Genomic DNA, 26,190 nt, shown 5'->3' with positions numbered 1-26,190 from the left:
ATATTAAATCACAACATGCCAACTATAAGTATAAAGCCAGTTAGTCAGGGTTAAAAAGAGGAAAGAGGCAACAAATCGAGGTGGCAGCAAATGATTGAGTGCTTTTTGTTTTTAATTTTTCAAACTGTATAATTGCGGGACGACATACATCACCCCTGTTTTTGAGCATGTTTTTCACTTTGGATGTGTAGCACAGTTGCAACTATAAGTACCATTATCATCAAATCTTATAAGGTAGCTTAATGAAACCTGTTTTTAATTCCATTATTCATTATAAAAATCCTTACTAAATCGAGTATCATCCCTCTACCTCTGGATGGACACATTGAATTTCACCAAGTTTACAATTTACAACTTTATAATTGAAGCATAGTTCTAACAACTCGATAAGAGTTTAATAAAGAAACATGAAATCTTAGAATAATGTTATAAATACATATTTTGTAAAGAAAGACAACTGTTTTCTTGTAATTGACTGTTGTCAAAAATAGTTTTTGGTAACAACAAACCACAGGAAGACAGCTTTCTCTTTATAGCCTGTACAAATTCTGTTAGAAAAATCTGTACTTGTAGAGTTTTCCGAAATCTTAACTCTTCGAGTTTAATATACCAAGAATGGCATAGTAGTAGACAAGATCCAATACCAAATTCATGAAATCGGATTCATTTGTGTTGGATTTTGTTATTAAGAGTCAAGTCGATGCATGTGCAGAAACCCAAAAGCTATTTAAGGCACTATAAATTTTAATAAGACGCAAGGATTCTATCCAATATACTTTTTACTACAGACACTCAAACGACCCCAACACCTTGGATTTATATAGTCTGTCGTCTCTCTCTAAAGAATTGTTGTCTTTATTGAGATTACATCTCCTCTTCCAAATTAGTTGTCACCCTAATATTTTTGAAACCTTAGTATATCTTATCTTATTAATAAATGAAAAAAATGTCAAGACGTAATGTGTTTAGATGTGAAAAAAGTGTAGGATTTGTGTTGTTATGAGTAATTAAAAAATGTCTTGGGCAGAGGAGATCTGGGCTCTTCTTTATCCTAAACTGACTTACCCAATCATCTCTAAAAAAAAATGAAAAAGCAGCTAATAATCGAGGATCTTGACTCTTACAAAACTGACTCGCCGTGTAATTATTGTCTCTTAGTTCAGAACCACCAAGCCCCTGTTTGACCCTTAATTTTGGGGTGACGTGTTTTCAAATAGTAATTTTTTAAAAAATACGTGATTAAAATGAGAAAAAAATTCAATTTATGCGTAAAATTATTTTATGAAAGAATATGTCATCGAAAATGATTTATTATTATTATTTTTTGTTGAAGAAAAAAAAAGAATTTATGCAAAAATAGAGCCCAAACAAGGGATTAGATTTTCAATTCTTTAATCCCAATCAAAGTAATCACATCATCTGTCAATGTAGGACCATTTTAACGATATTCCACACAAAGTATGAATGTCTAGTCCATCAAAGTTTTTTATATTATTAGATTTCAAAACATATCCTTGCCATACATAAAACAACTGATTTTCTCATATTATCCCGTTTTTTGAAATAATGCTTCAATGAATCACTACTATTAGAATACAAATAAAATAAAGAACAATGTAGTTTTTGGCGACAACAAATTACAAGAAGACAACTGTCTTTCTGTATCAATTCTGTTAAAAAAAACCTGTACATGCAGATTAATTGTAAAATTAAAGCAGTTCTAATTTTTAAAAGGGGTGTGCCCTCATAAAACATATTAAAAGATTTGGAGTAACAAAAAATAACATGGTAACTATAGGTATTAAAAATCTAGTCAGAGTGACACAGTAAAGAATCTAATTATTTTGTGTCTTCCTAATAAACTAAAATGAAAGTACAAAATATAAAATAAAACTTACTTAACTATCTCCAAATTTATTTAAATGATACATTGACAAATACGTCACAGCGGTTACATATTATTAGAGCTCAAATTGAAAAAAGGGGATTCTATTTTCCTTTCTTACGAATGAACCAAAAATAATAATAATAATAATAATAAATAAAAATAAAAAATTCTCGTAATTATTTAGTCTTTCCTTTTTGTCATGCTTTAGACTTCTTAAAAATAAAACTTAATTTATTGGTGTACTTTTTAAAATTAAACTGATTACTTCTGTTTTGACAAACTCGATGATATTAATTACTTTTAAATATTAAAACAAAATCTAGCCCCTATTTGATTTTGCCACAAAAAATGAATTAAAATTTAAGTTGAATTCGCTACAAAAGTGAATTAAAATTTATTATAAACAACTAACTTTAACCAAATATATTTTGAGCCTGTTTGAAAGTGATTTTGAGAATTGATTTTTTGATCGTTAGAAGAAAAGTGGGATCCACTTGTGAGAAAAGAAGTCAAATATGACGGCTGAAATAGTGAAATAACGATCAAAAAATCAATTTTTTGAGTGAAAAAATCGCTCCCAAACAGGTCCTTTATAAAATTCAAAACTTTTCAAGTACATACTAATGTCAAATATGAACCTTTCGTTAGAGAAAACTATTTGAAAAAAAAAACCAATTAGAACATATTTTCATATTCGTAAAAGTAGGCAAAAATGACTATGTAGAAAATTCATATTCCACGAATCCGATGACGGAATAATTATCATTCCATAACATAAAAATGAATATGAGAAACGAACTAAATTTTATTTAATTAATTAGTAAATAAAAGTGAATCTCAAAACCTACACATTATCTCTTACCTATCAAATGGATGCTCGATTTGTAGTCTTCTACTTCAGTACATATTAAAATTTTGCTTAACGTTATATTCGATGAAAGTCAAAACATTAGTCCATACCAATTTACTGTAGATTTAGGGGAAAAAAATAAAAAGAAAAATAAAAATCAACCTCTGGGCAAGGGTGAACGAGCATTATTGATAACTTTGGGAGTTTTAATACTCCGGAAAACCTGCATCGGACTCGGAAAGTACCATGATTTTCTCTTCACCGATGCCGCCGACCTGACGTCATCACGACCAAAAGCTGAAGTCATCTTCGTACCGGCGCTAACCGACCTCGATCTCATCATCATCCTTGCAAAATCATCAATTTTATTGTTACTTTCCATGTTCTCATCATTGTGATTATTGTGGTTAACTGCTTCATTCTCTTTTGTGGGCTCACTTCTCTTGGTCTTACTTCTCTTCAAGACGGACCAAAACGACGGCGTCTTTATACTATCACTGCCCGGCGAGTTCTTCGATCGGAGGAAGGGGACTGCGAGGGATCTCGACCGGCGTAAAGATGGTTCGCCGTCGATGAGGTTGGAGACCCGGCCACCGACGGAGCCGCCGCCGCCGCCGCCGCCGCCACCACGGCCGTTGAGGAAGGAAAAAGACGAAGACGAAGAAGATGAAGAAGAGGAAGTCGTCGAAACGCACGCACAGGGGCGCACTTTAGCGCAGTCGGGGCAGAGGTTAACAAGGCGGTCGCGGAGGCAGGTAGGGCAAATTCCATTACGCCGCCGCTTAGAGGGGTGTTTTGGACATTTCCACACTTCTTCTTCGTCTATATAGCAAGCCATCATCAATTACATGTACAGCCAATGCATTTGCTCGTTCTCTCCTTATATATACACTTTTACACACAGATATGTGTGTACAGTTAAGGTGGCGATGGAATTTAGTAAAGGAAAATTGTTAACCATGGTTAAGGGGTATTGAGTCTATGGTCGGACCGCGTGAACACGAGATTCGGAATTAGTAATTTTTGGTACAAAATTAGGCTAATAAAAAAAAAAAACCTCATTAAATTCAACACCTGAGAGTTTAGTTTTGAATGGGTTGGAGATTCCCTGCCCAATCGAGTATAAAGGACTGGGGACAGGATGAGGGTTGTTGCCTCATATTGGGGGTAGAGCGAGTCCAAAAAATATGATCATCGTCCAATTTCAAATCCATTTAAAATTTTATTTTTTTATTGCATAAAATGAAAATAGTCGTCGTCATTTCTAAATGAAACATGGGTAGCTACAAATTGAAAAAGAAAAGTAATAATTTTCAACAATTACATGAAAAATAAAAACAAAACATAAAATAAATAAAAATAATAATAGTAAAAGATAAATGAATTGAGCTATATGTATATTTTTTGTTGACATTCTCTTCAACATTTCTTTATATGTCAAAATCTGATCGATGATGTGAAAGATTGCTGTAAAAGTCAATGGAGCTGATGGATGTCATATATTAGAATGTCAAATAAAATGTACATATAACAAGATTGAAAATAAATAGGATAATAACAGGATAGAGATTTGTCATGCTCCGTCCCGATCATCTCAACCTAAACCCACTCCATCTCGCCTTAAGCAAGTATAGGGATGAGATAAAGTGAAAAAAATACCCAGTAAATCACAAAATGAGTGGAAGATTCGTTACAATTTAAAAGTAATTTTCTTCCATTCGAGGGATAGTAAGTGATGACCAAGTTGAAATTTCAGTAACATTATATGAAATTTACTCATAGTGGAGAGGGCATGTAACAAAGGGAAAATGTTAACCATGGTTAAGGGGCTTTGAGTCTTTGGTTGACCACATGAAGACGCTACTTTTGGCCTCTGTAATTACAAAATTCTGGTATACCAAACGACGTGTTTCGAATTTTTACATACGTCTTAATCTTATATTATTCATCATTTATGACTACAAAGGCTAAGTTCGACAAAAATCCAACATAACAGAGTTTCGATTTGATTTTGCTAAAAATAAGATATGATTGAAAATTTGGTGATATTTATGGATAACGTGATATGTCTAACTATAATTAATAATTAACTTTAATCTTAACTTAAAATTTTATCAACTTTTATAACTACATAAAAATCAAACACTAAGGGTCTGTTTGATTGCGAAGATGGAATTAAGGTGGAAAGAAAATGAATTCCAGGGAATTGAATTACCTAGAAATTGTTTTCATAGAAATTGTAAATTATTGTGTTTGATTGTATAAATTTTTCACGTGGAAAATGTTGAAGTAAAAGTATTTTTTGATGTTCGTTTGACTTTGTTTTACGTGGAAATTGTCAATTTCAGGGATATCCTCTTTTACAATTATTCCTAAAATTTGTTCTCATTGCCAACAATTAAAAAAAAAAAAAAGCAAAAAAAATAAAAATAAAAAAAGGTGGAAAACCAAAAACCACCTATCCCCTAGGAAAAAAAAAGGTGGAAAATCACGCTTTAAGGTGTTGTACCTAGAAATTCATGGAAAATCAATTCCCTGAAAAATTTTGTCAATCAAACAGGCCAAAAGTGGAAGTTGGAATTCGAATTCCAAGTTCCATGGAAAATTTCGTGCAATCAAACGGGGCCTAACTAATTGTCAACTCTCAAAAAAAAAAAATAATAATAATAATAATAATAACAATAAATAAGTAAATAAATAAAAATATAAATAGTCAATTGGATATGGCTTATTTTGGACAAAAGTCCAATCCCACGTGGGGTATAATACAATTTTCATCACACAATTTGTTTGGAAATACAACCACAATCATTTCAGAAATTAAATTATTTTTCATCTCTCCACTTTCATTTCACATTAGATTAAATTTATAACCAATTCGATTTACATGTTTTCACTTTCAGTAGTGTTATATAACATCATTAGTATTTAACATCAGTCTCGTTATTTAAATAGATGACATTAAATGATATACTTATTTAAATATAAGGAGACATGACTATTTAATTGCACTTATTAAACATAGCAATGTAGATTGATGTTTTAATACCATTTGTTTTAAATAACATTATTTTTTCACTTTTCGGTTTCCTTTCCTTTTAATTACTATTATTGCTACTAATTGGCACAAAACCCCCTAATCCTCTATTGTGGAATATCCCCCTATAATTTTAGAATTGAAGGAGTGCGAGGTGAACTTATAGATAAGAAGGGGAAATATTGGATAAGAAGATGAAGTTTTGAGGGTAGGGGTGAAATTGTCGAAGTAGATGAAATTTTAAAGGTTTGAGACTATGAATTTTACAAATAAAAGATTTTGATATAATCTGTAAAAAAATGAAAAAGTTTGAAACCACAACTGCAAGTATTCATTTTTAATTTTAGCCCTCTTTAACGGCTCTAGTAATGGATTTAAACAGTAGGGAGTCTTTCGCATGTAAAAGGTCGTTTAGAAGGATTTTTGTGAATTTAAAAGAGGACGAGGTATTTCGCAATAAAGACATAGTTAAGGGAGTTTTGTGTCAATAACCCTTATCATTATTATCTCTAAATTTCAACCAAGTTGGATTGGACTACGCCAAAGGGGGACCACATGGGAGATTGTTGAGTGAAAAGGGCAAGGGGGGTGTCTGGATGTTTTTTGACCTTTTCTGCGTAGCTTTGTTGAATCTTCGATAGACTTGGTTGGTTATTTCAGACTATGGTGCATAAATCAATCACTCTTTTTGAGAGTCAGAACTCAAAACTATATCGTATTCCATTGCCACGAATGTGAACTCATCAACTGACAAGGATACTTTTTTGCCACGATTAGTAACAATCCATTTTGAGGATCATTTTCAGTAGTAAGGATAGGGAGATTTGTCAAATATTTTAATTTTATATTTAAAGATAGGCCTGGGCATAGTTCGGATTGGGTCGACTTTTACCCCAACCCGAAACCAAAACCGACTAAAATCGGTTTTGGATAAATTCCAACCCAAACCGATCCAATCAAGCTCTTAAACCGAACCAACCCAAATCGAATCAGTTCGGTTCGGTTAATCGGTTTTGTCTTTGCCTAAACTGAATTTTAAAAAATAACAATAAAGCTTTTGGACCTAATTTGAGTACATCTAAATTCTAATCTTTTTTGTTTGCAATTAACAAAAATCCATGACCTATGAGCTAGTGAATTAAGTAAATTCATAACATGCTATTAATTTTGCTCAAAGTGCTAGATTTTACACTAGAAATCAATAAAATTGAAAGAGCAAAACGTGCAGGAATTAAAAATTGAAAATTGAAATACTAATTCATTGTCTGTAATGAAAGCAAAATTAATAACAAATATTACCCATGACATCATTTTCAAATTTAATAATTAAAATTGGTCCAACTGCCACCATTTAACATATAAATAACATCCTAAGCACATTTTGCTGGCTGAATTTCTCTCTGCAAGAAACTAAGGTTAAATTATCCGGTTTGAATCACCTTCACCTGCAACCATACATGGAAACATGAATCATATTTCATTATAAAGCTAGGATCAAATGTGATGCAAAAAATAAAAAAGTAGAAGTACCTACTTGAAAAACTATATATAGCATGAATCATCCATCCTTGTTGCTGGAGTCTTCATTCGTTTTTGTTGGTTTCGAAAGCTCTAAAAAAATTATTGAATTAACACTAAATGAAATTGAAACGCATATAGTAACAAACTAAATGAAACAGTTATTTACCTTCATCTAATTCGTTATAGTACTTCACATCCTCCATGTAAAATTTGTCCTCACTTGGAGTAGATTTGAGCTAATTTTGGGTGCAAACTAAAACCTCGACCATCCTAGCAGTTAAAGAACTACGAAAGGGATCTAGAATTCTCCCTCCTGTACTGAAAGCACTTTCTGAAGCCACAGTAGACACTTGACCAAATCGACCCAAATCAACCCGAGTAAGTTCGGTTTAATCGGTTTGGTCGGTTTTTTGGTTTTTTTTTGCCCAGTTTAAATTAAAGACATGTTTAATGAATCGCTTAACAACTAGTTGAGTAATTTGTTTGATAGTTAATTTGGTCGAGCTTCCAAGTTTTAACTATGTTTCTCTAGTTTTTATTACATTATAGGTCGTCAATCTTTCTAGTTGGTACAACTTTCGTCTCCTTTAAATCTTTAGTATTTTTCATTAATTAGTGTGCGGGAGTTTGTCCCAACTAATAGTTTCCATCCAAATCTTCTATTAAAGGGATGTAGAAAGACAATCTTGTTCTTAAACTTTAAAAAGACAAATAAACAAATACAAAAAGGGGAATAAAATGTAAATAAGAGTACCCCAACCTCTAAATCATCAACCACCATTCCAAGACTCGCGACAACGATCTCCACCATGAATACCATTGTCGTGCCGATAGCACTTACCACCAACCCAAACCTAAACTAAAAATTCTGCAGCACGATCAAGTTTGTTATTTCCAAGATCTAATTAGCGAGTTCGAGTGCATCAATGCTGGATCACTGCTCCTCTTTTTCTTTCGAAATTTTCAAATGCAAGTGCTTGCTATCAAAATCCACTTGTCCCACTACCGTTATGCCACGAAATTCCACCAACTACCACCCCCATAACAGGCCCCCTTCACCAACTACTGTCCACAATCAGTTGTCCTTTTCAAAATTCAAAGTGAACTAACATGTATGCTATAATATGTGTTGGCGACTGACCTTGGCCAACTCCAGATGAGATTAAGAGGAGTTTCGTAATGCAAAACCTTAAACATAATAAGAGATCAAACTATGAGCTCGGACATATGCGGCTGCTATTTAAAAAATATCAACATGATGAGCTGATTGGTGGTAGACCTATGGGATGGTAACGGTCCGAATTGAGGACATCGAGTTGCATGCGTGATGGGTTGCACACAACTTAAGGCAATTGCGTGATATTGGGGCCAAATTAACAGGTACCCTTGGGTCCCACTGGAGAAGGTGATGACGCAAGGGTTTGCGAACTAGTGTCGTTGTCATGTGAAAGCCCTTTATGGCTGTAGCAGCCCTTGGGATAGTGTGAGGTCGATTAGGAGTTGGTAGCATATTGGCGTTGTCGAGCCACCATGGTGGGGTTCGAGTCCGGTGGTTTTTAGGGCGTGTAATGTGCATAGGGTGTATTTAGTTCATCAGAGTTCTAGTCGGGTTCATGAGAGAGAATTTTCCTAGGTTTTAAACTCCAAAATTATTTTCGCATATGTATCATGGAATATGTTGAGTTTATAATGTAGTGTACAATGATTACTACAACTTCAATACGGAAACATCAACTTCGAAATTGTAAAAAATCGAAACAACCGACTTAAAACTTATACACCTCACCATCAACGTGTCTTGTGATGTTGAGCTCAGATTTGTGCCACCCGGATTCAATGCACCGTTATGCACAAGAATGGAAATGAATGTATCAAAAAAACTGTTGGGCACAACCAAGAATATCATCGAAAAAATGAACTCTCCTACTTAGCTCCTCTCTATATTTTTCTCTCTATGTTTTTCCAACTCTCAAACTCCAAATGAAACAAGTGAATGCACATATAATTATAGAGCTAAAACCATTTGAGTTTAAATTCAAATATTGTACTAAGAAAGGGACTAGTAGGGTGATTGTCCACATGATTAAATCTAATGGTTGGATATACTGTATGGTCCATAATATACACCTACACAATCCTTTCCAAGTATACAAGGCAAGTAATAATATTCCAAGTGAATTTAAGTGATCCACCTTGCAAATCTTCACCTTGGATCACAAAGAATCCATCGCCAAATTCTCCGGTTACAAGTGACATCCCTTAGTGTGGTCTTATTTCATCATTATCATTCACTCCAATTTAGTACATGTATAGTAATTAATCATTATCAATATTCAATATTGATAAATATTTGTTGGCCTTACTAACCACAAGTACTTTTGTTCCAACATGTGCAGGATTATAATCAATTGCAATTTCAAGCAGTATAAAATCGCTAGAAATAACTTCTTCCTAATGAAGTGATATTTTACGTCAATATGTTTGTTTCTTTCATGATAGACAAGATTTTAACGTAACATTGATGCACTTTGACTATCCGAAAAAATCATAGCATTTTCATTCAATAGTTTAATACATATGAAGGCCTTTCAGCCACATGCATTCTTTTACAGCTTCGATTAAAGTAACATATTCTGCTTCAATACTAGAGAGTGTGATAATAGATTACAACTATAATTTTCATGTGATACAATTATATCCTAAAATGAACAAGTATGAAGTGGTAGATTTCTTTTAATCTTTGTCTCCTACAAAGTCAAAATCTACGTAGCTTTTAAGCTCAACTTTTCACTCCCTCTTTTAAACACTAATCTCCTTTTCAAAGTCCCAACTATGTATTTTAACTTCCATTTAAATGCAGTCCAATGTGGTTTACTAACTTTAGACATAAACCCACTTAAGAAACTAACTGCATATCAAGGTTCGGTCTCGTGATAATCATAAAATATATCATAGACCCAATGTCATTAGCATAGGAAACATTACACATTTCATGATTTCTTTTCCAGTTTTAGGGTATTGGGGTATTGTGCATACGACAAATTCATGTGTGCAGCTAATGGTACATTAATAGACTTAGCGAATTTTATACCAAATTTGGTTATTACTTTATCCAAATAAGACTCTTGATTCGTAGTCATCATATTATCAACCATATTCCTTTAATAACTATGCCAAGAATTTTTCTTGACTCTACTAAGTCTTTCATGTCAAATTCTGAATTTAAAAAGGTTCTTCATCTTTATCATTTAAGCTTTACTAAAACCAGCAAGCAATATGTCATTCACATATAATAATAAATAAACTTCACAAAATACTTTAGAGTTATTAAAATACAGAAATACATCAAATTCAACCTTTTTAGACCAATTTTGAGCACATAAGCTTCAAATTTTTTATACCATGCCTAGGACTTTGCTTAAGACCATTGAATTGTGACGATATTAGATATTGACTAGCTATATATGAACTAAAGATATATTTCATTTTCTCTACTAATGTATGTGGATTCCAATAGAAGTGCTTACATCTCATTACGACTATGAATTGACTGAATAAGGAGATGAAATCAAGAAAAGATGGAAGAATTGAAATAGCAATTCGAAACCAAGAAATGGAATAGTTCTGATGATTCAATAATATTGTTACTTCAATTCGAAGTTGTTAGTTACTTCGACCAGATAAACCCTATCGATGGAATAATTAAGTCATAATTCATTGGTTGATTGTATCATTAACCATTTATTTTTTTGGTACCAGGAACTTATCATGAATCACTTTTGTTATTGCTGTTGGATTGGCCGTAGGGCTTGCTTCTATTGGACCTGGAGTTGGTCAAGAGATTGCTGTAGGTCAAGCTGTAGAGGGTATCGCAAGACTGCCCAAGGTAAAGAAAAAATATGAGGTAATCTACTGTTTAGTCTAGCTTTTATGGAAACTTTAACAATTTATGGATTGGTTGTAGCATTTGCACTTTTATTTGTAAATCCTTTTGTTTAATCTTAGAAATATGAAAAATACATATTTTTCGTAGTTTATTGCCTTGGCCCTCTTGTTTGATTTTTCAAATTATATCAAGATCTAACTCATACAATTACTTATTCCTTGAGAAAATACAATACGAGAAGGGGCTGATTTGTAGATGAGGAATTAGCATATCGACTTGCTTTCATCATTTCCCGTTCGTAGTCCAAAAGAAACTCCTTCTTTTAGGAGGTGTTGCAACAGGAAGTAGGTAGTTCATTCTTTATAACTTGAATATTTTTTGACTTAATAAAAAAAATAATAAATAAATAGGCAAAGCGATACAAAAAGAACTCTGATCGATTTTCAAGTCTATCTATAAGAGGAGATCATGTCACCATGGTAGCAAAACAATGTTTTTTCGAAAAAGTTTTACTCAAACAACTTTACCCACACACAGATGTACCTCAATTCAATTTATATATAAATTCTTTTCAAGATGACACGTAGAATGATATCGTAACAAGTAATACGTAGCCAATATCACAAACTGTATGGTACCAAATAATCGTAATATTACAAATTGTAAATACAAGAAGGTGTTAACATGCGCGAACTGAGTGACCGAATATGTTAGTTCATCTTTTAAGGAGTGACGTGAATCTTTATATATTTAGTACCTTCATTAATGCCCTAAATCATCCAATGGATGCTGTAACCACAAGAAACACCACCAAGTGGCCTAAGAAAAGTTTCTCCACCTTTCGTATTTTGTTCAAGGCTATAGCTGCTTCCATAGTGTACCAAATTGAAAACTAACACTACTAGGACGTCAGAAAATTACTCAAGGAATAATTTGTCTTTTTTATCTCTGCCTGAATCTGCCCCACACGGTTTGACACACTATCTCTGTCCTTTGCGCATGTGCTCATACAACACCTCAATGCATATGTCTCATTCACAATACAGTCAACTTTTCTTGTCATCTCGAGTCTAGTGGTTTTCGCCATTCATCCACCAAATGCGTAGATCCTCTGAAAAATGGGTTTAATGTTTTAGATTTACTAGTTTTCAACAAAATCCAAACACCTTCAACTTCCAATTCAATTTTAGGTTGTTTTACACTCTCCATAACTAGCCTTAGCTATGATAACATTTGTTCAGTTTATAATGTAGAGTACACCGATAATTATAACTACAATGTGAAAATATAAACTTTAGAAGTGTAAAAAATTGAACCCACTGACTCAAATGTTCTTCAACCTTACCACCAATGTGTCTTGTGATGTTGAGTTTAGATTTGTGCCACACCGAATTCAGTGCATCGTTTTCCACGAGAATAACAATGGATATACCAAGAGAATGGCGAGAAAAAACAAAGAATATCGTGGAGAAATGAACACTTCCACTTAGCTCCTCTCTATGTTTTTCTCTCTATGTTATTCCAACTCTCTAAGTCCAAATGAAACAAGTGAATGCAAATACAATTATAGAGCCAAACATTTGAATTCAAATTCAAATATTGCACTATAAAAGGGACATGACTAGTTGGGTGATCGACCACGAGATTAAATCCAACGATATGATTTAGTCTATAGTCCATAATACACATCAACTAGCACAATCATTTCCATGTACACAAGGCCAATGATCATCTGCCAAGTGGATTTAAGTGATCCACCTCACAGAATAATGATTAAAAAATGCTATTGGGAAATCAAGATTTAAACAAAGGTATCATATTCACGCTATAATTTTTGTTTGTTTATTACATTTATTTGCAATAAACGTTTCAAATCTTTTGTCATTGTCGCACTTACAATCTTGATATTTTTTCGTCACTTTCTTACTTGCAACATTACATAAATTAGTGTTTAGTAGTTTTTGTTTATTTAGATTTACATTCAAAAAATCCGTTAAAAATAAATAGAAAGACTTACATGCCACTTACAATCTTAAATAAGTAAGAAAAATATTAAACACAAAAGTTGAATAAAACATTATTCCATCATTTTCAAAGCACGCTAATAGAATATCTGGAAAAAGTTGTTATCGGGGACAAGATGTGATAATCAATTGAGGCTAAGGATAGGAATCCGACCAAAAAGGCTGAAGATATAGATGAGATATTGAGCAAAGTTGAGAATTTTCATTACAATTAAAATATAGTTAACCAATAGTTATAAAACCCAGCCTGAATAGGCCATTCGGGCTGGAAAATATAAAACTCGAGCCCTTGACCCTACTCGTTAGAATAATTTACACAAGTTCAAATGACTTGGTCAAAAATTGGGTTTAATAGAGTCAATCGACAATTTTTATATAAAATCGTCGGCCCAAACCGCCTGGTTAACTTACTTGACCAAATTTCAAAAGTTGTCTTTAAAGTTTCGATTAGCCTACACGAATAGGAGTCCATTCACAGGGGTCTCAAAGGGTTTTGAATTGTAGTGATGTGGAAATTAAAAACAAAACCAAAAAAAAAAAAAAAACCGAAATCATTCAAACAAAACGCATAAATCTTGGAATTCGGGTGAAAAACTAATTTCATTTATCTTCTTTTCTCCGCCTCACACTTTAATTCAACTAAAATCGAACGATGGCATCCTCATCCCCATCTCTCGTTGGCGCATCCAGTTGAAATTGACGATAGCCCATTTTTGAAATCGACCTTACAACAAAACAACCACCGAAAGCCTAATAATACATAACTAAGATAGGGTGAATTGGTTTTCCAAAAGTTATTTCAAAGTATGAACAAGTTTGAAATGAAAACATTAATCAAATTAAATGCACAAATATGAAAGTGATAAATAAAAAGGAAGAGAATGTACAAACGATGTAATTATGGAGGTTCAATCAAAATCAATGATCTATGTCATTCGTTACCGAGCTTTCTATCACAAGCAAGGCATTTTCACTAAATTTGATTGAGTTATGGTACAATCCACACCCTTACAATGCTTTCGGTGATTTACAAATAAGGAGTATCGATTGATATGAACCCGATTAGCATGATCGCTATCGAACCCACAGGAATTGACACCGAAGCAAATACAACCAAGGTTTAGGATCTAATCCCCAAACGTTGAACCAAGCAACCGAAAGTATATTAAACCAATGACCTCTTGATCACAAAGTCTCGAAATAACATAAAATCATATCAGGATTGTGGATTTGAACCAACAAAAAAAATCCAGTAAGAATGATACTTGAAAGACCCTTTGATTACATAATCCAAAGATTCAACCCGATGTTTTGAACGCCACAAGAAATAAATTCTTGATAAGTTCGGTATTATTGTTCCATCAAGAAACAAAATTAAAGCAAAGATTCAAAGAGAATTTTTATTGATTCATGAATAAAGACTTGTAATTGTTACAATGAAAATAATCTTCTATTTATACTAAAATCCTAGAATAATGAAATAAAGAAAAACATAATTAAGAATCCTAAGAATAGGGTTAAAACGTGCAAAAGAATCGTAGAAAATATAAAGTTACCAAAAACAAGTATTTCCATTAAAATAGAACTCTCTCACAAAAGGAAAGATTTTCACCCCGAAATATCTCTATGCGGTCGAATAGTAGAAATCAATGCAGTCGCATAGAACAAACATTTAGCTTCAATTTTTGTTCTGCCCTATAGTATGCGGTCGCATAGTTCAAAACTTGAAACCTCCATGTTCTTGTGCATAATTTCATGGCGATTCCGAATTGTACTCATGGGCGAAAATCTGACGCCCGAGCTGAAAGTTACACCGATTTTAATCCATGCTGCTCGTTTTTCCATAAATTGTCCAAAACTTTGAATCTAATTCTCTTTAGCTCTCAACCCCAACATGAAAGTTACTCCTTGACATGTGAACTTCATTATTTTGGACCCCGTAACCTCGACACTTAATTGCGTGATTTTATTAGCTTTGATCAAACTCGACTTTGTACTTAATCTCTTCCTGCCAATCATGGAACTTGTTCATTTTCAAGATGTTGGACTTGGTTGTTCGAACATATAGATGACAATCTTTATCAACTCCTTCGGAGTCTCGAACTTCACTCTAACACTTAATTTACATGCTTGTTGGCTAGAATTAAACTTAAACTTTTCACTTGGCTTTCTTCTAACAATAATCAAATTCTCGATAGTTTGGTGCGCAACCCGGATCGTATCACCGATCTTTATACAATATTGAGTTTTTCGAGACCTCAATATGACTCATAAATTTAAGGACGAATGACTTTACAATTTTGAACTCCTCCCTTAATAAATGATATAAACAAATTAAGTACTAGAGAGAGATATGCTAATATTTTAATGAATAGCAATGAATGAAGTTCAAGTACTGGGTGAGAAAAACTTGGATGAGAAGGATGTTTTTTTAAAAGTGGTTCAATCAAAAGTTTTTCAAACTAAATGATTTGATGAATATAAATAAGATGAAAGATCAAAAATTTTGCTCAAGAAGATCTTACTCAAATGTTCTTGAAAGCTTACAATAAGTTCAAATTGAGATGGTATTTATAGAGTAGGTATTTATAGAGTACAAAACGTCAAAAACTTTGACTAATCGTACAAATAATCCAGACATCTGCATCCTAAACAGGACAACAAAGTTGGCCGTTGTGCTTCAAAATTTAGAATGGTTAAAAAAGTTATATTAGGCCCCAACTGGACGTCCAGTTAGACATAATTTTTTCGAATTTTTCTTTCTTGATTGTTTTGCGAAAATCCAGGCTTTTGAATGACATTTTACGCTTTATTTTTCAAGGTAATGAGTCTGAAATGATTTTCTCATGTATAAAAATTTATTTATCGAATTTTAATGATTCATTAAAAGATTAAAGCATTGTATCTTTACACATGAATGTCGAACATCTTAATCTAATATCTTCAATGTTTGACTATTGAAGTGCTTTGTCTCGAGTGATTTATTGTGAATGCATGGCTTTCATCTCAATTTTTGTTGTCGTTTGATGCGAGTCTTTTGGTAGTGATTTTTTTTGTGTCCAGTCGATCAACTTTGGAACAATAGCTATGAAGAGCTCAATTATTAAAAATAAAATCAACTTGTTTGTTATGGTTAAAACATGAAGTCAACCATATGCCAACAATTTCTCCCTTTTTGATTATGACAAACAAGATGATTTGCATATGATCATAATAACAAAATAATAAGTGATAAAAAATTTAGATATCACATCTGATTCTTATATCCCCCCCTATCTTATGCAAGACAATAACCATCTCAAGCATATCACATTTATCGTGTCTGTAAAAGTATATATGCATATCATCTCTTATATTCTCCCTTTTGACGTGAACAAAAAGTATAAAGTGGGGATCTATAAACAAGTCATTTAAGACAAACATAGGCATAAATAGTAGCAAGTATATTCTCCTTTAAAACAACACACGATATCAATCAATGAAAGATAAAGATAGAGCAAATTGCATCCATAACAAAAGAAGTTACGAGATTTTACAGCATGGAGAAGTGAGATGAAGCATAAATGTATCCAAAACATAGAAACATAAAGAAGTATCCAAAATACATAAACATAAAATGTAAACCATAGCCATGGCTTCGGATGAGGCAGTGTAGGAAAGTGAGCGCAAAAGATAGTCTCCTAAGCTTGCATCGCCACTTGTAAGCTTGAATTGCACCTTTTTGGGCTTGTATGGAAGCTTGTTGAACTTGTAACTGGTGAAGTATCCCACCAAGGCTGTCAACTAAGGAGGTAAGAGAATCAATGTGTATGTTGATGAGATTATAGTGATCCTCAATGAATGTGGAACCACTGGTGGAAGGAGGAACACTAGAACTTGAAATGTTATGAAGAGGATTTGGAACTTGTGGCGCATCTTCATCATTATCATCCTTATTGCCATCGAAAGGGAAAGTGGAAGGACTCGAGGTGGGATCGAATCCTTTGGTGTGAGCCACCCATTGACCATGCTCTTTTACGATTTTCACTTATTTAAGAGTTGGATATTGATGGTATTGTTAGGTTGGAGTTTAATGTAGGTCTCATCATGTAAAAGGATTTCAAAATGTTGAAATTTTTTTTAAGAAGCATGCCATAAGGTAAAGTTTTGACATGGCGAGTGGAATGGACAAGCTTCATGAGATCAAGTACAGACAAGAAACGAATTGAGAATGAAAAGATCAAAATTGTTTACTTCATCACGATGACCCTTTCGAAGAAGAATGATTTGGGCAATAATGTTTTACAAAACCTTACATTTAAGAGTGAGTTGATTTGTACTAAGTTTGATAATGTTTTCAATGTTTTTCCTAGTGACTCTACGACATTCCTCGATAGGATTATACGCTTCCAAGGTGGGATGAGCTTTATGAAGAAAGATTTGATTTTCACACACTTTCAAGCTCGAGAATGTCATGGATGAGAGCTTTGGTGATGGTAGTACAGGTGTTTTTGAGTAGACAGGAAATTTCATCGAACCTATAGAGTGATAACCATGTTTTTGTAAAATTCTTTTCATGCGATGTGGATATGCATTTTTCTCTAACGTGTAAATTAAGAACCAACTCATGTTTTCAAAGTATTCTTCTGTGTGCAGGTGCTTCAATGGAAAAAATAGCAAAATCAATATTTTTACCTATTAGAATTGGAGATTTTGCAAAAGGATTGGCTGGCTCCTTGGGTTCCATGTCAAATTTTTCAATGGAAGAGGGTATAGGAATCTTCTCAAGGTACTCTTAAGTCTTTTTCCACATGGTTAAATCCTGTCATTAAAAAATGTGAAAAGAAGGAAAAAATTTAGGAAAAAATCGCACTAGGGTTTGAATTTGAGGATTTTAAATTTTTAGTGCATGAAAGTTTGAATTTTTGAGATATTGGAATTGCAAGAGTGATGGGTTTTTATTTTGGGGAGTATTTGATGATTGGAGATGAAGATATGAGGGATTTGGAGAAGATTTAGAAGGAGAAATGAAAGAAAAAAATTGGAAGAAGATGAAGAAGAAGAGGTGGACTATGTATTTTTAAAACTGATTTTTCACAGAACTGGGCATCCGGTTCATGATAAGGACTTTTGGGTTTACAAAGCTTATTTTCTCCATTTTTCTGTTAATTCCGACAAGCATAGTGGACAGTTCGGTTGACTTCGTCGGATACCTTTTTTTTAACATACTAAATTAAATATATAATGAATATTGAATAATATTGGATATAGAATTAAAACATGAAAGAACACATAGCATGAATTTAACTTAGTCATGTACTTCAAATTCATCAATCATTCTCGAACCTCATCGAATATGTGAGAACTAATCAAGTGTAAGAGGTTTACTGAAAATGTCAGCCAATTGATTTTCCATATTTACGAATTCTAGTACAATATCTGCTTTTTGTGATCTCTTAGAAAGAAATGTCTAATCTCAATATGTTTCGTTCGAGAATGCAAAATGGGATTTTTTGACAAGTTTATGGCACTAGTGTTATGACACATGATAAATGATCAAACGATAAGTAATAATCACTAAGAGTTTGTTTCATCCATAATACTTGTGCACAATAACTAGTTGTAGAGATATATTCAGCTTCGGCGGTAGATAATGTAACGAAATTTTGTTTCTTACTAAATTATGACACTAGCGCACAGCCTAGAAAGTGACATGTTCTACTAGTGCTCTTACAATCAATTGTGCAACTAGTCCCATTGGCATTTGAATGGCTAAGTAAATTCTCGTTCTCGAAAAATATAGAAGAAAGGGGTTTGTGCCCCAATATCTGCCATAAAAGGACCAAGCCATAACAAATGGGAAGCTATAAAACTCAACTTGCTATTTTTCTACAACGAAAATAAAATAAATAAAAAAGATACAAAATCAATAAAAATGAAAGAGGGTGGGTTGAAAAACTTATTAATTACCATTGACTAATGTGAGTGCCTATTAAAAACCAAAGACCTAAGGTTATTATGCCACTAAGATATCTAAAAATTTATTTTACGACGCTAAGATGAGATTCTTTGGGATTAGATTAGAATCTAACAAGCATACACTAAACATAACATCTGGTCTACTAGTGGTTAAATAGAGAAGTGATTCGATCATACATCGATATTTAGTTACGTCCACAGAAATACCTTGATCCTCTTTGTCCAATTTTATGGATGAGCTCATCAGAGTGTTCATGGGATTCAAGTCCTCCATTTAAAACTTCTTGAGCATATCCAATATATACTTATTTTAATTAATGAATATCCAATCACTAGTTTGCTTAATTTGAAGTCCAAAGAAGAATCTGTGTTCTCCTATCATGCTTATTTCAAATTTCTTGCTCATGCATTTTGAAAATTCTTCACAAAGACAAATATTAGTTACACTAAATATAATATGTTAACATAAATTTGTACAACAATCATATCATTCTTTTGAATTTTGACGAAGAGAGTAGTATCTTCTGCTTTACCTATTGAAAAAAATTTTGAAAGTACAAAGTTGCACAATCTTTCATACCAAGCTCTAGGAGTTCGCTTTAAACCGCAAGGAGCATTTCTAAGTTTAAAGATACAGTTCAGATACCTGTGATCTTTAAAATCGAGGGTCACTCTACAAAGACTTCTTCTTGAATAAAGCCAATTAGAAATGTATTTTTAACATCTATTTGATAAATAGTTAATCTTTTATGACAAGCAAATATAAGAAGCATGGGAATTGATTCTAATCTAGCAACCAGTGCAAAAGTTTTCTTATAATTGATGTCTTCTTCTTGGTTGTAACATTGGGCCATTATTTAGCCTTGTCATGTGCAATTATTCCATTTTCATCTCTTTTATTTCTAAAAATCCTTTTTGTACCAGTTATGCTTTGATCATTTAGTCTAACGACTTAAACCTAAATAAGATTTCTTTGAAATTGATTTAGTTCTTCTTGCATAGCTAGTATCCAAAATTCATCAAACTTAGCTTCTTTAGAATTCTTTGGTTCAATTTCAAAAATAATGCACAGCTATTAAAATAATTTCTAGTAGAAACTCTACTAGTAATATCATTCGATGGATTACCTATGATAAGTTCTTTTGGATGAGATGGAACAAACATCCATTCTTTAGGTAAAGTTGGGTAATTTTGTACTATGGGAGATTCTATTTCACCTTGTTGAATACTTGTTTCTTTCTCATGTTGATCTTTAGGATCTTCCTTGATTTGATCTTGGATGTTCATTTGCTTGAAAGAAATCTCCAAACCTACACCATTGGCAATAGTTTCTCTTCATCAAGAGAAATAGCTTCATCAAAAGTCATATGCATAGATTCTTCAACTACTAATGTTCTTTTGTTGAAAGTTCTATAAGCGTTGCTAGTAGATGAATATCCAAGGACGATTCCAACATCATATGTTGAAATTTTCCCAAATTTTCTTTTGTGGTTAAATTGAGGCGCTTGCAACCGAAAAACTTCTAACTAATTGATATTAGAAACTCTATTTTTCAAAGCTTTTAAAGAGTTTTTGTTTTCTTTTAACTAATTAAAATCCTTCTAACAATATAGCAAGTGGTGTTAACAGCTTCAGCTTAAAACTATTTTGATAGGTTAATTTCATTTAGCATAGTCCTAGTCATTTCTTGCAATGTACGATTTTCCTTTCTACTATTCCTTTTGTTGAGGAATTATAGGAGCCAGAAAATTATGTTCATATCTATTTTCATTACAAAAATTTTCAAAAATGACATTATCAAATTCTCCACCACGATTACTTCTAATTGATGTGATAAAATATCTCTTTTCGTTTTGTACCTTTTCATAAAAATGCTTAAAAGTATTATGACTTCATATTTTAGGCTAAAAAATATGACCCAAGTATATCTAGAGAGGTCTTTGGCAATTACGATATCATAATGTTTACCTCCTAAACTAACGGCTCTAGATGGTCCAAAAAGATCCATGTGTAGGAGTTGTAACTGATTTATAGTTGAAGAGTATAGTTTAGGATTAAAAGAACTCTTTACTTGTTTCCCAAATTGACAAGCGTCTTGTCCTTCTTAAATTTTAAATTTGGCAATCCTTTGACAAAGTAATTTTTGAAAATTTTTGTAAGAATGTCCATGCTAGCATGTAAGAATATCCATGCTAACATGTCCCAATCTCCTATGCCACAACCAAGTATCTTCTTTTAAACTTGATAAACATTTTTCATGGCTTTCAAATTCGATATTTATGATATAAACATTTTTACTTTGGCTTCATATAAACATTACATTTTTTGATGTAGCATCCTTAATAAGGCATTGGAAAGAATCGAATTTAGTAAAATATCCTTTATCACATAATTGATTAATACTAAGTAAATTATAGTTGAGGTTATCTACTATTAAAACATTTTCAATTGAATTGGAGAATAGTGATTACCAATGTTTCCAACTACAATGATTTTTCCTTTTGCATTATCTCCAAATGATATATGACCTCCATCCTTCTTTTTGAAGTATGATAGTAACGTTCTATATTCGGTCATGTGATTTGAGCGTCCATTATACAAGAACCATTTGCTCTTAATTTTCTTTGGTACCTATAAAAATAATTTAATCTTTAATCTTTGGTACTGATGCAAGTTTGGTACCTACGAAAGATTTTTGTTTCTAGAATGGGTTGTATTTAATTCCTCTTTTCTCAAAAACACATATTACATCAAAATTCTTCTTACCATGAGAGTGAATTTGTAAATAGTTTTAGTTAAAATTTGAATTTTTTTCTTTTAAAGAGGAATTTTCTTTAATCAATGAATCATAATCAACATTTTCCTTTTTGAGGTTCTTTTGAGTTGCTAAAATTTTTTTCATTTTGTTTTTCAATAAGTAGTATTTCTTTTTAAGAATTGAATGATTTAACTCAAGTTTTTCAAATTTCTCAAGGATTTCATCATATAAGGTAGATAAATCATCATATGAATATTTTTCAATAGGATTTACCTATTTGTCGATTATCATGAAGCAGATGTTGGCGACTTCTTGACTATCATTTTCATTGTAATCATCATCATTACTTTCATCCATGTCACTTGAGTGCCTTTTTCTTGATACTCATTTTCTTGTTTAGGCATTCGGTTCTCTTGTGACTTGGGTTTGTCACAATCATAGAAAAAAAATTTCTTACTTCTTTCTTTACCCTTATCCTCTTTCTTTTCAAATTTTTGATTATTTCGAAAGCCTCTCCATTTCTTGACAAGATGAACTGGATCATCAAGCTCTTTATCACTCATGCTTTCACTTGTAGTTCCTTCTTCAATTGCCAATTTTAAATCAATTTGGCGTTTAGGAGCCTTTTGATTTTCTTTGCTCTTCTTTGATTTATCCTTAATTTTGATGTTATTAAGTTCATAAGTCATTAAGGTTCAATAAAATTCTTCCAATGGATATAAGTAGATGTTTTTGATATTCTCCATCAATATCATTAATGGGCTCCAATCTTCTTATGGTGACCTAAGCATTTTACTAGAAAGCACATTATTACTAAATTTACAATCAAAGCCTTTAAGGTCAATAACAATATATGTGAAGCGAGTAATCATATTAAAAATATGTTCATCTTGTTTCATGAAGAAATTTTCAAATTCTTTAACCAAAAGATTGATCTTGATTTCCTTCACTTTATTAGCACCAACACGAGTGACCTCTAATACATGCCAAATATCATATGCGGAATCACACGTGCTAATACGATTAAATTCATTTCTATCTAAAGCACAATATAGTATATTTTTAGCTCTTGCTTTTAAAGATATTTTTCTCATATCATTTTTGTCATACTCCTTTCTAGGTTTTGGAATGGTTTGATCAATTTTGTCATAAACTTTAATAGTCTTTGTAGGTAAGGACCATATTCAATAATTTCCCAAATATTATAATCAACTGATTTAATGTAAATCATCATCCTAACTTTCTAATAATTATAGTGCGTACCATCAAAGAAATGAGGACGATCTGCAAAATGCCCCTCAAGACTTTGAAAATTGTGGTTACTCATTACTCAAGATTGTGAAATCTTTGCACAAAGCTCTTATGTCAATTGAAAGCCCAAGAGTAGCTAAAAAAGTGGAGAATGAACTGATTTTCCAAAACCTTTTCAAAATGTTACTTCAAAGAATAAATGAGTTTGGAATAAAAATATTAATCAAATAAAATGCACAAATATGAAAGCAATAAATATAATGGAAGAGAATGTGCAAACAATGTAATTGTGAAGATTAGATCCAAATCAATGATCTACGTTCTCCATTACCGAGCTCTCCATTACGAGCAATGCTTTTTCACTAAATTTGATTGACTTATAGTACAATCGAAATCCTTACAATGCCTCCGGTGACTTATAAACAAAGAGCATTAATCCTTATACTATATTGAGCTTTTCGGGATCTCAATATGACCCACAAATTTAAAGAGAAATGATTTTACAATTTGAAACTTCTCTCTTAAAAAATGATAGAAACAAATTAAGTATCAAGAGAGAGATATGCTAACACTTCAATGAATCGCAATGAATGAAGCTCAAGTGTTAGATGAAAAAAACTTTTATGAGAATGGTGTTTTTCAAAAGTTGATTCAATCAAAAGTTTTTCAAAGTACATGATTTGATGAAGATAAATAAAATGAAAGACCAATAATTTTTCTCAAGAATATCTTACTCAAATGCCCTTGAAAGTCTTACTATGAATACAACGTGAGATTGTATTTATAGAGTATAAAATGCCAAAATTTCTAATCAGAAAAGCAATTTGGATGTTCGTATTCCGATCTGGACAATCAAGCTAGCCATTATGCATCAAAATTCAGAATGATTAGAAAAGTTACTATAGGCCCAACAGGACGTCCGCTTGGATAAAATTTTCCCGAATTTTTCTTTCTTAATTGTTTTGAAAAATGTAGGCTTTTGAATGAGGTTTTTCACTTTCTTTTTCAAAGTAAGTGATATTGTAATGCATTTGAATATTGAGTTAAAATACTTACATTTCGAAAAATAATTTTTATGCAAGTGTTTTATGAAATGGTTTTCTTGTGCATAAAAAATTATTCATTGGACTTTTAATAATTCAATGCTACAGATTAAACCTTTACACATAAAAAAATTTCATTTATATAATAAGATCTTTGAACCACCGATGATGCAGTAGTGAAGAACATACGAATCTCGCATTACCCAAACTTATTCGTTCGCGATTGACAAGGCAATGATGAAAGTATAAATTGCCCTCACCGTTAAACCACCACCACATTTTTTCTCCTCCAACAGGCAACATCAAACCATCACTAAAGAACACTTTTGTGTTGAAATCTTTGAACCACTACGCAACTAAAGTACGTATTTCTGAAGTTGTAATTTTTATTTTTTCAATCTTGTTTAGAATGCCTTTTTACATCTCCTCCATGTTTTGGCATCATTTTTTTTTATGGAAATACTATTTGAGCTCTCAGTAATGTGTGCCATTTGTGAGAATGAATTTCTCTGAAGTTTGCATTTCTATTTGTAATTGGTTTGAGTTTGCATTAGTCGGTGTCTAATGGTGCAATTATTTTAGTTTGCATTTTTGTCTGTAATTAGTTTTTGTTAGCATCAGTTTTTGTTTCTATCTGAAATTAGTTATTTCTCAATCTCAGGATGAGAGGAGCGAATTTTAGAGTTTGTCACAGTTGTAGAAGCACGGCTCATTATTTTAGGAATTGCTCGAGAAAACTTTGATACCCGTGGTGTTCACATGGAATTCAAAAATATTTTAAGGTGACAAGAACACTGATAATAAGGGATGACTATTTAAAACTTACAGCGACGACTGTGCTTGTATCAATTAGGTCAAAACAATCAAGCAGTGAATCGAGTATTGCTAATGAAGCAATGAATGTTATGGCCAATGAGGAATTCAAAGATTTGCCCAACATGTTTAACTCCTCCTTGCTCGAATAGCTAAAAAATGAGATGTCGAGATTTTATTGAACGTGACATTTCACAAGGGAAAAGGACGAGCAGAGGAGTATGGAAAATGAAAGTAGCCAGCCTGGCATGATTAGTAGTTAGTTTTTGAATGAGTTATTTGAATTGTGTTTGTTTTTTATTTGCTTCACTGAAAATGGTATTGAGATACGCTGAAGTTATGCTTCAAATTTGTTATAAGATATGTTGGTTTCATGTGTGAAATTATGTTGGTTTCCAGTTTTATGCTTACATTACTGGTGTAACATTTAACTAGTAAAAAATGAAGTGTGCATGGACTTTCTTGCACACTCTAATGCTTACTTTATTGTTGTAAAGGTAGATAGAATTAAACTTCATACTCTATAAGAATTCACCTTTAATACATATTGGAATATAAATGTATACATAAACAAAATTCAAACTCCATAAGAATTCACCTTTGATGCAATACAATTTCTATAAAAACATATACTTTTACAACAAAAACAGTTCATACACATACTACGATATCTGCTCAATAGTAAAATCAACAAGCTGCTCATCATAACTGTTAATGGCTACCACTGTCACCAGTGGCGGACGTGAACATTTTGACTTAGGGGGGCACAATCAAAACTAGCAAAAAAGTTGCAAAAAAAATAAAGTATTTGATATCTTAATACAATTATTCTCTACTCGATCTCGCACTTTGATAACATTCCATAATTACATCATTTTCAACATTATCAAATACATCATTCTTAATAAATGCAATCAAACTATCATTTAACCATTGATTTTTGATTCGATTGCTAGACATTTTTGACTTGAGTCATTGTAGAAAATGCCTTTTCAATTGTAACAATAGCCACAGGAAGAACAAAGGCTAATGGTACAAGCTTGTAAACTAATGGATACGATTCATATTTATTTTTCGCAACCAACTTTTGTGCAAGATCGCTAAGGCCTTGTAATCCTCCAAAATCTTCACAAGTTTGCATATCAAGAATATATATGTATC

General features: G+C 32.4%; 1 protein-coding gene across 1 annotated transcript; it reads right to left on the bottom strand.

The window, feature by feature from the left end:
- Positions 1–2,671: 2,671 nt before the first annotated feature.
- Positions 2,672–3,649, bottom strand: LOC111398780. The gene has a single exon (XM_023025870.1). The coding sequence runs from the start codon at positions 3,577–3,579 to the stop codon at positions 2,896–2,898; it is 684 nt and encodes a 227-aa protein (XP_022881638.1). The 5' UTR covers positions 3,580–3,649; the 3' UTR covers positions 2,672–2,895.
- Between the last annotated feature and the right edge of the window lie 22,541 nt (positions 3,650–26,190).

Source organism: Olea europaea, chromosome 8 (assembly GCF_002742605.1).
Source record: "Olea europaea var. sylvestris chromosome 8, O_europaea_v1, whole genome shotgun sequence".
In the NCBI taxonomy this organism is placed as follows: domain Eukaryota; kingdom Viridiplantae; phylum Streptophyta; class Magnoliopsida; order Lamiales; family Oleaceae; genus Olea; species Olea europaea.
Note: the sequence above shows the minus strand (reverse complement) of the source record. Positions and strands in the feature narration are given on the sequence as shown.

What these genes read in the sequence shown, in the direction of transcription:
- LOC111398780 (XM_023025870.1), bottom strand. Translation starts at nt 3,579, where the DNA reads ATGATGGCTTGCTATATAGACGAAGAAGAAGTGTGGAAATGTCCAAAA.